Here is an 11,803-nt window from a genome sequence, read left to right as displayed (position 1 = left end):
CTGCCACCCCCACAATTTTCAAGTTGACAATGTTTTTATGAATTTCAATGAGTCACAAAAATAATTTGGAAACTGGATGGCTTGCTTCCATTGAGATAAACGTTAGGTTTTGTGTCTAAAATGAATTATCCTTCCTACCAAAAAAATCTGAATACTTTATTTACTCAGTTAAATCAGGGTACTTTTGAGGCTTTTGTTGGTATTGTTGCTTTATTGTATGCTTTGGCTTGCAAGTCTTTTTAACTTGACCGTTTTGGTCCACATGGACTTGTATTTGTATGTGTGGTGGGTTTTTTTTTTGTTTGTTTGTTTGTTTGTTTTTTTGTTTTTTTCCATGTTTGAAGATCAGGTGGGCCCAGAAAAAAAAAGTCAGTAACAAATCTCCACATCATGCAAACACCCTGTTCCCCATTTAGCTACCCAAAGGCTTTGGTTGTGGTTTCCATGGTGGCTCTACATTGGTTTCCACAGATAAATCCTTTATCTGGTAAACCCAAAATATCTGTGCTGACCACCATGTAAATAGAAACCTAGAAGGGTTTCCCCATGTCGCAACCACCACTCCCAAAATCTAGACTCACTGCTGGAGTTTCATTTGTCTATTCCATCTGAAATGTCTCCCTCTGCTGGTGTGCTTGTGGAGTACATGAACATGCTGAACTCAAAATGTGCACTTTTAGAAGAAAAGTCAGGCTTTGCATATTATTGGTGTGGAGAAGAAGAAAAAAACATTTAGTAAAGATCACAATAATTGTTTCTTATTACAAAAAACAGAAGGTAAACAATGAGGTGGATTGTATTTGCAAACAACTCCTCGATTATGCTACTTTGTTCTGTGTGAAATACAGATCTGGAGCCCACTGCACTGAATCCCACTGAAAACCTCCTGATTATTCCACCTAATATTGATTGACTGAGTTAAAACATCAGTGTTGTTGTTTCTAAATGAATATGAACTTGTTTCCTTTGCATTATTTGTGGTCTGAGAGCAGTGCGTCTTTTTAATTATTTTTGACTGTTTCTCGTTTCCTGCTAATAAATACTACGTTTTTGCTTGGAATTTCTGAGACATGTTGTCACAAGTTCATATAATACAAGGACAATGCTCATTTTACTCAAACATGTAGCTATAAAAGTAAAATCACATAATCTGATAATTTTATGGTAGCCTTTTTCCAGAGCTGTATTTCGGAAAGAGACAATAACAGCTTAACACGAAAGCTGAAAAATACCATAAGATGTAGTGTATAAGTATTTAGATAATAATCAGCTATGAAGAAATAAACAGGAACAATTTAAATCTTACCTTTGGCAGCAGCTTGAGAAAGTGTCAAATCAGCATGCATATATGTGTGTAAAAATCTGATGTACTGACTGTGACTGTGTCCATTACAAAGCATCTGAATCCTGCTAGACTAACATACTGACAGGAATCCAACTGACATCCTTCCACCCAGACTGTGGGTCTGTGCTGATTCAAAATCGGAGACAAAAGCAAAACAGTCTGTTTTGCAGTGACAAATCATCTTCAAGGATATAAAGACAGGATGTCAATCAGTTTGGACAGATGTTATTTGGTCTGGAAAAAATGTGTTCATGCCAGAATTTAGAGGCAGCTCCTTTGATGTGACAGTCATTTTATGTTAGAATTGCTACTAAATCTGCATTAATAGATAAATAGGCATATTTGCCTACAAAACCCAGGCAGAACAAAATGTGCAAAAACCCTTTGGAGAAAACATTGAGAAGGGAAATAATGAAGTGGACAAATTAAGAAGATTCCATGGTTTTTAAAGGAGTAAAGTATTTAAATACCATATTCAGGTGTGATAATCTTTTTTTATTCTGAATTTATTTGAAACAAAGAGACGAAGCATAAACACATTTAAAAAGTTACATTTTCTCACAAAATCTGGATTAGACGATTTTAGGCAATGACATTATGTGAACTGAAGGGGGCAGCAGTACACCAACAATTCGTTTGCCTTCTTCGATCAAGGGGAGGAAGAAGACAACCTACTACAAATGTTGTCTGTTAGCAACTGCTAACGTTACTAACAGGAACAAGCCGTCAGTAAGTACAATAAATAACATACTTACAATGTGCTAAAGGTTCAGTTTCAGCTTCACGAACCTTCTATGAGTATTACCCGAAACTAAATTCAATTTAATAGGTTTGTTGTTCAAACTGTTTCCCGCTAATGAGTTAGAATATGAACGTTCATGCAGCTGGTAGCCTGTAGCACCGGATGAATGCACGGTGACAGCGTGCACACAGTGTTGGTTTAGTGTTGGTATGCAGCAGCTCTTTAATATGGGGTGCAACATAATATAAGGTATTTTGCTGTTAAGTGTTATTTTGTTAGAAGCAAGCAGGATGAAAGGCTAAACGTCCCTCAGTTCAAGCTTTCTAGAAATGTTTTTGAGGATGATTAAAAGCAGACAACGTGTTAATCTCCATTTAGTCAAACACCACTGCTAGTGAGTGAAGTTACTGTGAACCTGGTGTTGTTTGAAGCTGCATGAAGTGATTTCTGTAAAAATGTTATTTTTGTTAAAACTGTTTTAACATAGTTCTCTCATGTCCCTGCATGACATGAGTCCTTCTCTTTCTTGGTTCTGCAGAAATGCACCCCTACTGGACAGAAACATCCAATCAGGGGTCTTAGCGCTGTCAATCAATTTGTGTATGGGCACATTTAGCACCACCATTTAGAACACAGTTTAACCACAGCGGTTTGCATTTCAAACCACATTTAAGAGTGTTAATGTTTACTCTTTATGACAATTGAATGGTGCTGCAAACAGTATAGCCTCAGCACTCACAAATCCTACAGAATCATAACTTTTAAAGTTTTCGTGTAACTTGATTTATTTTAATTGCATGTAACCTTCTATGTAGTCATTCTAAATTAACATTGCTTTTATAACTATTTGTCTATGGTTTTATGTTTATTTATTTATTTTAATCTCTGTAACCATGGACTTGTGTGTTAATAAAGATTAATTGTCTGATTAGCTATGCACTACATAGGACATGCCCTCAATATGTAGTTGACACTCCTGTTGCATAAAATACTGTATCACTGCTGAGGCATATGTGGCTGTGCTGAGGTACATTGGAGGCCCAGGTTGCTTGAATAGAAGCCTGAACCTCCTCTACTTTAGGGTCTCATCTTTATCTTGACTGTACTCCTTAAATTATCTAATGGCTTTATGTTAAGATAGTTGGCAAAGTAGCCCACTTTGAATCCTCCATGAGCATTCTTGTGGATGAAAAATCACCTTGAAAAGCATTCTTGTGGAATCGTTTTTTTTTTTTAACAGAATCTCAACATGGCCACACCAGTGCCTGTGCTTCGCCTACCGAAAGGTCCCGACCCGAACAGCCGTGGATTCGACCCGAACTCTCCTCGCTTCATCGCTCTGTGCCGCACGTCCATCCCCACTTCAGCCACGGCAGAGTCGGACCCCCAGCAGCTGCAGGAGGAGCAGCATGCACGTTCGGTGCTGAGAGAGCGCTTCCTGCGCTGTCTGCTCGCCATGTCCAACAAGAAGGTTCGGTTTCACATGCACGAGAAGGTCAACGTCGAGGCCACGTTTGGGGCGTCTGACATCGACGTGCTGAACTTTCAGGTGTCCGACCTGCACACTCCCATCGGGGTGCAAAAAGAGGCCCTCATCAGAAGTCAGGATGTCATTTCATTTACATTCGATTTATGACACTTTGAGCCCGAATCCCATGTTTTGATCTCAGCGACGGCCTTCTCGCGTCAGGATGATATTATTGTACAATATCTTTACAAAAATGTAAGATTCATATTCAGATCTTGCATCCATGAACTGTTTAAGTGCCACCACAAGAGGGAGCCATTTATTCGTCATGAACAAAGTGTTTGTATTCTTACCAAACACTTTGTTAAAAAGATATTTTTCTACCTTTTGATCAGAAACCAAGTGCTGAACCTGATACTGTCTGCTGGGAGTTTGATAGTATTTCAGTTTTATTCACAGTTTGATTCTCAGTCCTTCAGTTGTCATCCTCTTCCTGACATGCTGCCTGATATTAATATAACAACATCTCACCTAAATGGCAGCATTTCCATCATCTTCTGACATGCAACAAGTTTATTTTTGGTTTATATTTCTCACACTTTCTACCTTTATGTTTTATGTTGTACTTTGTTTAAAAAGTTTTGTTCAAATATGGTTTTGAATACTTTTCATTTAGACAAAAGGGAAATAAAAAACTGCATACAAACAAAACTTCAGCTAATATTTTTTCAAACAGAAAGCTTGTTGTTGGTTGTTTAATAAGCATTAGTTTCTCTGTCATGCAAGCAACTTTAAACATCTTAGACTACATTATGACATTTGTAAGTGATATCAAACAGCCTGTTGTAGAAAATGCAGAGATAATTAAAATTAGTTATTTTAGACCAAACTGACATGCAAAACTGATGTATTTTATTATTTATGCTCAAATAAAAAGCACTCTAACCTCAATGACAAACTTGAAAGCAAAGCAGATCAGCTATATATGCATGGAAGATTTTAGTACAGCCTGGTTGATGCTGTTGGGAGTTAAAGAAGCACAAAATACTCCTAATTAAATGATCATCAGCAGATATGAGCACATCTGCTGTGAATACAGTAAAAGATGGGAAGAGATGAGCAACTGCCTTTGAGAAGCCATTATAACTGTATCAATGTGGGAAAGATTATGAGGCAACTTCTGTACTATTTAAATTCTTTCCATCTATTGTGTTAATGATGCAGTTTGTGCAATCAAAATATTTAAGCCGGTTGTCGATTTTGCCAGGGGTAGACGTGCCAGCAAGACGAAATCGTGCAATGTCCTGAGAAATTACAAAACCGAAAGAGTTAAGCCTCAGGCTCCATTTGCCTCGGCATGTTTAGTGTTGCAAGTTATGGCTAGATACCTGATAGTAGCTCATTTTCTCTCTTAAACGCTTATAATGGCAAGACTTGGGTTTATTCGTCTGAAAGAAGCATAGAAATCCTATAGAAATGTAATTTGAAAGAATCAGACCAAAGTGGACTTATTATGTCAGGATATGATGTGCAGCTCTATGATTGGCAAAGAAAAAACAAATGTAAGCAGTGAAGGGTTGATGACCAAAGTTTGTGTTTTAGAGTCGGCTTGTTGACCATGAAGTCCTCTCTATGCAAAATTTTTCTAGGCATGCTTGAGGCCGTACTTCTTAAGATGGGATCGTGCAAGTGACAAAGTTCATAATGTGAGATGCAGAAAATGACCTCTTCAAGTTATTGCTGCCAAACTTTCTCCTACAAGCACATAAATCAGGTTTTATTTGCTTGACATGCAACTTTTGCATCTTGTTTGCTGAAAAGTAATGGCCATTTCAGTTTAGTCACTTTGCGGAAAGGTTGTGTTGGTATCAAAAGTGTTTGCGATTTTGGCAGCCATGTTCAACAGTCCAACCATTGAAGCAGGGCATGCAGTAACCGAAGCCGTAAGGCAAAGACCGGAGGCTTTTTACAGAGTGGGACATTAATTCAAGTCAAGGATAAACAGTTCTTAAATGGCTCTGATCATTTTTGTTAAATGTCGCACGGGGACCACTTTATGACAGCAGAGAGGATATCAATTATTTAAATCCCCGCTCATGAATTTATGTTAGAACAACTGGATTCATCATTGTTTCTCACCAGTCCCTTTTCAAGGGAGGGAGGAGGTGGGGGGGACAGAAGGGGGTCATCCACTGTTTAATCTTCTTAAAAGGTGTATTTTGCGAGTTCCCAATAAGTCATTTTATTTGAGTACCATTAGGCGGTCGTGTTGTGTCTGTGTCTCTTTTTGTACCTGAATTATCTGACCACTCAGTGAAGCAAGTCATCAGTAAAGCAGTGACTCATTCGCTCGAACCCCCTCCCCCTGCTCTCCCCGTTTACCCCCCTCACCATCATCATCACCATCTCGTTCTCCCTCTCACCCTCCCTAGTCCCAAATATGACTTAAACCTCTCATGACGTCATCGAGCCTGCGTGATTCGATCAGGAAGCCCTCAAGGACAAACAATGTTAATTTTATATACAGAGCAGGCGTGCAGCTTTGTGATCAGCTGCCCTGAACCCCTTCGCTTCTTCGTCTCATCTCCAGGCTGTCCTCAAAACACAAACATATACACGGCATGTGCAGGACAGACTGCAGCGTGATCTCTATGCACCGAGTCGAGCTTCATTGTAATCTTTGAACAACTATCGATCGAAAGCCTTTCTTTTTTTAAGTAATCTAATGTTACTTTAAAACCCGCAGGTACTGGGAGTTTTTAATTAACCCCAGCGCCTGGTAATTTTCAGAGGATGTTTTGTGTGTGACTCAAGCCACTTTACTATGACCTATGAATCATTTCAGCATAAACCAACTCCCAAACTCGCGCTGACAAAAACAAACTGTTTGGTATGCAACCATTAAAGTTGATGCAACAGTTTACATCCATTTAATTTGGGTCGAAACCATGCATGTCAAACTGCACTTAAGTTCAATTCAGACTAATACGATGGTTTTACTGGTTTGGTTTGTCCTCCCACCACAACAAAACTTTGTCAATAATGCATTGTGTTGTTACTGAAATTTTAGCCCTGTCAACATTTTCCCTGTCAGTCGCAGTTAATGTGCCAATTTCATCAGGTGCATTTCCGCTGTAGTTTTCTGAAGGATGTCGCGCTGTTTCTTAAAGACGTGACTTTCCTATGTTGCTCGTTTGCTTGTAGAGAACGTCTAAGGTCTCACGCCTCTTCGGATGTCTTCATATTGTCCACAGACTCTACAGAAGATTAGTGGGAGAGAAAAACGCCATCTCATCATGAAAAAAGAAGCAAAATTTAGAAAGCCTGAAGGAATATTAATCAAGGCATACAGTACACAATGAGGTTGCTTAAGTGTTTTCTATTAGCTTTAGATTACTGAAATGTCTCCACACCAGCAACGTGCAAAATACACATAAAGCAATCTAGACTTCTCAAAAAATGCCTGGTAGTTGCATTTTATTCAAGCTGCAGTATGTAGCTTACATACTTTATTCAAGCTGCAGTATGTTGCTTACATACTGCAGCTTGAATAAAGTAATGCAACGTTCTGACCAAAACAACCAATCAGAATCAGGAGGAGGGTCTTAGTGCTGTCAATCAACCCCAATCACTTACTGGTAAATGTGCTATTGGTGGAGAAACAACGTATAGTTACAGAAAAATCATTTATCTGCTGGTGGCTATGCTAACTAGCTATGCTAACTAGCCTAAGCATTTACAACAGGCTGCGTTAGCTGCAGCATAGGGATGAGCAGCCTCATGAGATTGTGATTGACAGCACTGAAACTCTCCTGCCACTGACTGGTTGTTTCTAGATGGCACTGGAAGAAGGCAGAGGAAATCGATTTTTCACAGATTATCTCTCATATCATACTGTCACAACATAATGACAGTTTCAACAAATATGTGGAAAAAAAATTTATTTTTATAAATGTTACATACTGCAGGTTTAATTTCACTCAGGAGAGGACGGGTCAGGAGGGACTAGAGCTGCTGCTGACTGACTCATCTGTTGTTAAGCGGTAAAAGGGACAAGTTAAATATATGAATATGCTGGAAATTTATTCCCTTAATTCATTTGATGCCAGTGAAAAGAAGGTAAATAGTCGTCTACTGTCTGTCCACCTCTCGGAGAAAAACTGGGTTTTTACCCTTACCTTTTTCTCTCTCTCTCTCTCTTCCTCTCTCTATTTATTTATTTATTTATTTTATTACATATTTATAAGAATTTTATAATTTTTCTTAGCAGGATAATCACAGCCACAGTCGTTCCACTGCCAGCTGCTGAACACCGTCGAGCTCCAAGCAGGAACGACCATCTCATGCAGATCCTGGGGGTTCGGGGCAAATATGGACGTGTGCTTTGTGGTCATTTGATTTTTACTGCTACAAATAATCTTCAAAAAACAAAAATATGATAAATTTTGTAATTGGCAGGGCCCCATTATTTTTTACATTTCCATAAAAACAAATAAAAATAAATAAATAAATAAATTGTGGGCCCTTAGAATTGTCATAACTTTTCGGTCCTATGGCGCCCCGGGCAGCTATAGATAGGTCTGTTTTCATCCTGCCTCACATAACCAAAGACAAAGTAGGAGAACTAAATAGTTTAGTAAGATAAAGTCTAGAGTTTTTACTAAAGCTGAAAGTTTTGCTCCCTCATTTGCAGACTTGCACATGGACACACTGTCTCAATGTTATCTTCTCTTACTGTTTGCCTTTCCTGACAGTCTGCTTCTCCCTGATTTCGGTGGAAAAACATTCCTGCCTCCTTCTATGCATGTGTGTTTATTCTTGTGTGCGTCTGTGTGTGCGTGTGTTCGCACTGTTGTATCAGTGCGTCAGTCATGATGGTACATGGAATCTGCCCTGGAGAGAACCACCGGCCAACAGGAAGCACATTCCTCTGCTTCCTGTTTGTGACCCTCTTTCACTTCCTGGCAAGTGTCTGATAACTCTCAAAAAAACACTTAATCACCCATTTGCCCCGCTCTGGTGCCAGCAGACAAAAATAATAAGCCAGTGACTTCATGAGTGTGTATTTTTAGCGTTTTTCATTACTGAAAAGAAAGGAGAAGTTAATTCACTCGGTAACATTTGTTGATTTATCGGCGCAAGTATTATCTGAGGTCGCCGCATATAATTTGTCTTCTGCTCACACAAAGTGTAACAGATAAACAAATATCCTGGGACTTCAGGAGAACAAAAGGCCCCTCATGAATTTATGAACATGAGAATAAATCTGCAGAAATGTAAATTTTTTGTTTTTCTCTTTTCCTTATCTCTGTGCGTTTTTGTCAAGAAATGAATATATTTCTTTTGTCTTTTTCTTAAACGAGCATTTGTCATTGCCTCGTCTCCTTTTTTACACTTTTTCTTGTGCCACATGGAGGACCAAAGCGGATACAGTTAAAAACAAAAGCACATCAAGTTAGAAATCTCAGTCGCCAGACGTGAAACCTGTGAAGCCTTTGGGGTGTGCTGAGAAGTCATGCTAAAAAGAAAGATCAAAGATTCCTCTTTCTGGATGGTTTAACTCAAGGCTCCTGAAAATCAGCCAACGCTTCTTGCTTCTTATAACTTAGACTGTGAGTGACCGTCATCCCGGAGTTACGTAATTGTTGATGATCCATCGTCTTTGTCCTCAAAGGGAAATTAATGTGATGAGGTAACACCTTCAGCTTTACAGCAGAACCTTCATTTTCTCCAGATCTCTCTGCCTTTGAGTCAATACTGGTCTGATCTTAAACAGTAGCATGAAGAGATCCACTTATAGGGCTGGAGAGGGGAAACTCCGGCAAATAAGAACAAAGTTGAACTTTATACGTGGCTGAAAACATACACTGAAACCACCCCACCGCAAAACATGGCGTCAGGCTGCGGGAGTGCTTAGTAGAAAGAAAAAATATCAGAGGCTGCAAAATGAAAAATAGAGACGAAGGAGGAGGTTCACATTTGAACACGACAGAAGCCTTGAACACGCAGCCATCGACGGGAAGGTCAAAGTTTATTTGCGTTGGAACGGTCCAGTTAAAGTTCAGACCTGAATTCGTTCAAGAACCAGCGGCTGGATGTGAAAAGTGATGCGATGCTCTTCAGTCAAGCCGACTGAGCTAGAGCTGCGTTGCAAAGACGAACGGGCAAAAGTATCAGTCTGTATAAAGTCAAAGCACACAGGAGTGTGTGGCATAATGTGAAAAAAAACAAAAAACAAGAAATGCAAATACTTTTTCAAGGCACTCTAAAATTACACGTGTAAGCTGAGTCATTTAATTGGACGCTGATGTTATTTATTTAGGAAGACAATTTCTCTCCACTGTTCAGCTACTTCCAGCTGTTCGCTTCCACACCGACCTCGCATTTGCTGCTCTTAAAACCGTCTGCAGCTTGAGGTGTCTGTAATTGTGATTGCCGTTTCGATTTTCTGAGCTGTCCGATGTTGTTGAGCCGAGAGCAAACAGAGCAGCTCTGAAAAGAGCCTCATTTGTCTGATTGTCCAATGTGTGCCCAGCTTATTAAAACAAATTAGAAAACACAAAGAGTCCTTCATGCTAAAGTCACCATGATGATTTCCTCAGCCGTTTGCTTTGTGACCGGGCATTTTCTCACAAAGAAATACCGTAGCCAGTTAGCATTCAGCGCTAATCACCACAGCTCTGCCTCACAGGGAGACATTTTAATTTCAAATGTATAAATAAAAAAAAAAAAAACACTCCAGCAAGAGTGTGTCACAGAAAATAAAATGATGAATGGAACCTCAGATTGTGAAATGTGGAAATTAAAGGCTTCACCAACAATCCCTCAGTAATCTTTTTATTACAAATGTTCACATTAATCTTCTCGTTTGTCAGCCGTCGACGCTGAAACAGGGATCTGGATTCATAAACGGTCGAAACATATAGCTGCAGAACGTCGCTTCGAATTAAAACCCCACATAGTTTTCTAAATTATGATTGCAGATGGCAATAAAATGAACAAATTCTACTTTTTCCCCTTGCAGGGCGTAAAGTAGGAACGCGTATCCACCGGGTCTGTATTGGATGTACATCTGCAACATAATAAATCTGCAACCTGCAGGACATGGGTGAAAGTTTTCTCGGTAAGTGCGATTTGGTGCTGTGATCATTCCTCCTGCATTGTTCTCGAGGTGTTGTTCAAGTCGTCAGAAAGGCAGACATGAGAAGGAATGGCTGAGTCACTCTTTGTCCCCGGATTTGTTTGAGTTGTCTGGACAGAGGGGGGGATTTCTGGAGGAGCTCCAGTGATTGTGAAAGCCAGGCGTTGTGAGGGCAGGCGGCCTCACTTCCCACACTTAAGTGGTCAAGAGAGATAAAGAGGCCAGCAATGGATCATGCCAGCTGGACCCCGCTGAGGTCCGGGCGCTGGAACATTAGTAAATTACATATTTAATTTTATTTGGGGTTTGGGAATATAATGTGGGCTGTTACTGAATTAAGGTTTCATTGTTTAAAAGGACTTTATACAGAGGCATCTCAGTTAATTACAATATCATCAACAAGGTTATTTACAGTTAGGGCCAGAAATATTTGGACAGTAACACAATTTTTGTGAGTTGGGCTCTGCATGCCACCGCATTGGATTTGAAATGAAACCTCTACAACAGAATTCAAGTGCAGATTGTAACGTTTAATTTAAAGGGTTGAACAAAAATATGTGATAGAAAATGTAGGAATTGTACACATTTGTTTACAAACACTCCACATTTTAGGAGCTCAAAAGTAATTGGACATATAAACATAACCCAAAAAAAAAGTTTTTTCTCAATATTTTGTTGCGAATCCTTTGGAGGCAATCACTGCCTTAAGTCTGGAACCCATGGACATCACCAAACGCTGGGTTTCCTCCTTCTTAATGCTTTGCCAGGCCTTTACAGCCGCAGCCTTCAGGTCTTGCTTGTTAGTGGGTCTTTCCGTCTGAAGTCTGGATTTGAGCAAGTGAAATGCATGCTCAATTGGGTTAAGATCTGGTGATTGACTTGGCCATTGCAGAATATTCCACCTTTTTGCTCTCATGAACTCCTGGGTAGCTTTGGCTGTATGCTTGGGGTCATTATCCATCTGTACTGTGAAGCGCCGTCCAATCAACTTTGCAGCATTTGGCTGAATCTGGGCTGACAGTATATCCCGGTACACTTCAGAATTCATCCGGCTACTCTTGTCTGCTGTTATGTCATCAACAAACACAAGTGACCCAGTGCCATTGA

The 11,803-nt window shown here is 39.7% G+C and overlaps 1 protein-coding gene across 1 annotated transcript; it reads left to right on the top strand.

The window, feature by feature from the left end:
* The first annotated feature begins 2,001 nt into the window (after window positions 1-2,001).
* On the top strand, window positions 2,002-4,506 carry gemin7 (gem (nuclear organelle) associated protein 7). The gene is made up of 2 exons (XM_055045547.1): window positions 2,002-2,074; window positions 3,328-4,506. Exon 2 carries the CDS (start codon window positions 3,337-3,339, stop codon window positions 3,721-3,723), a length of 387 nt encoding a protein of 128 aa, XP_054901522.1. The 5' UTR covers window positions 2,002-2,074; window positions 3,328-3,336; the 3' UTR covers window positions 3,724-4,506.
* The last annotated feature ends 7,297 nt before the right edge of the window (window positions 4,507-11,803 follow it).

Source organism: Poeciliopsis prolifica, unplaced genomic scaffold (genome assembly GCF_027474105.1).
Source record: "Poeciliopsis prolifica strain line A6 unplaced genomic scaffold, Auburn_PproV2 SCAFFOLD022, whole genome shotgun sequence".
In the NCBI taxonomy this organism is placed as follows: Eukaryota; Metazoa; Chordata; class Actinopteri; order Cyprinodontiformes; family Poeciliidae; genus Poeciliopsis; species Poeciliopsis prolifica.
The sequence above is the reverse complement of the archived record's forward strand: the minus strand, read 5'-3'. Positions and strand labels throughout refer to the sequence as shown.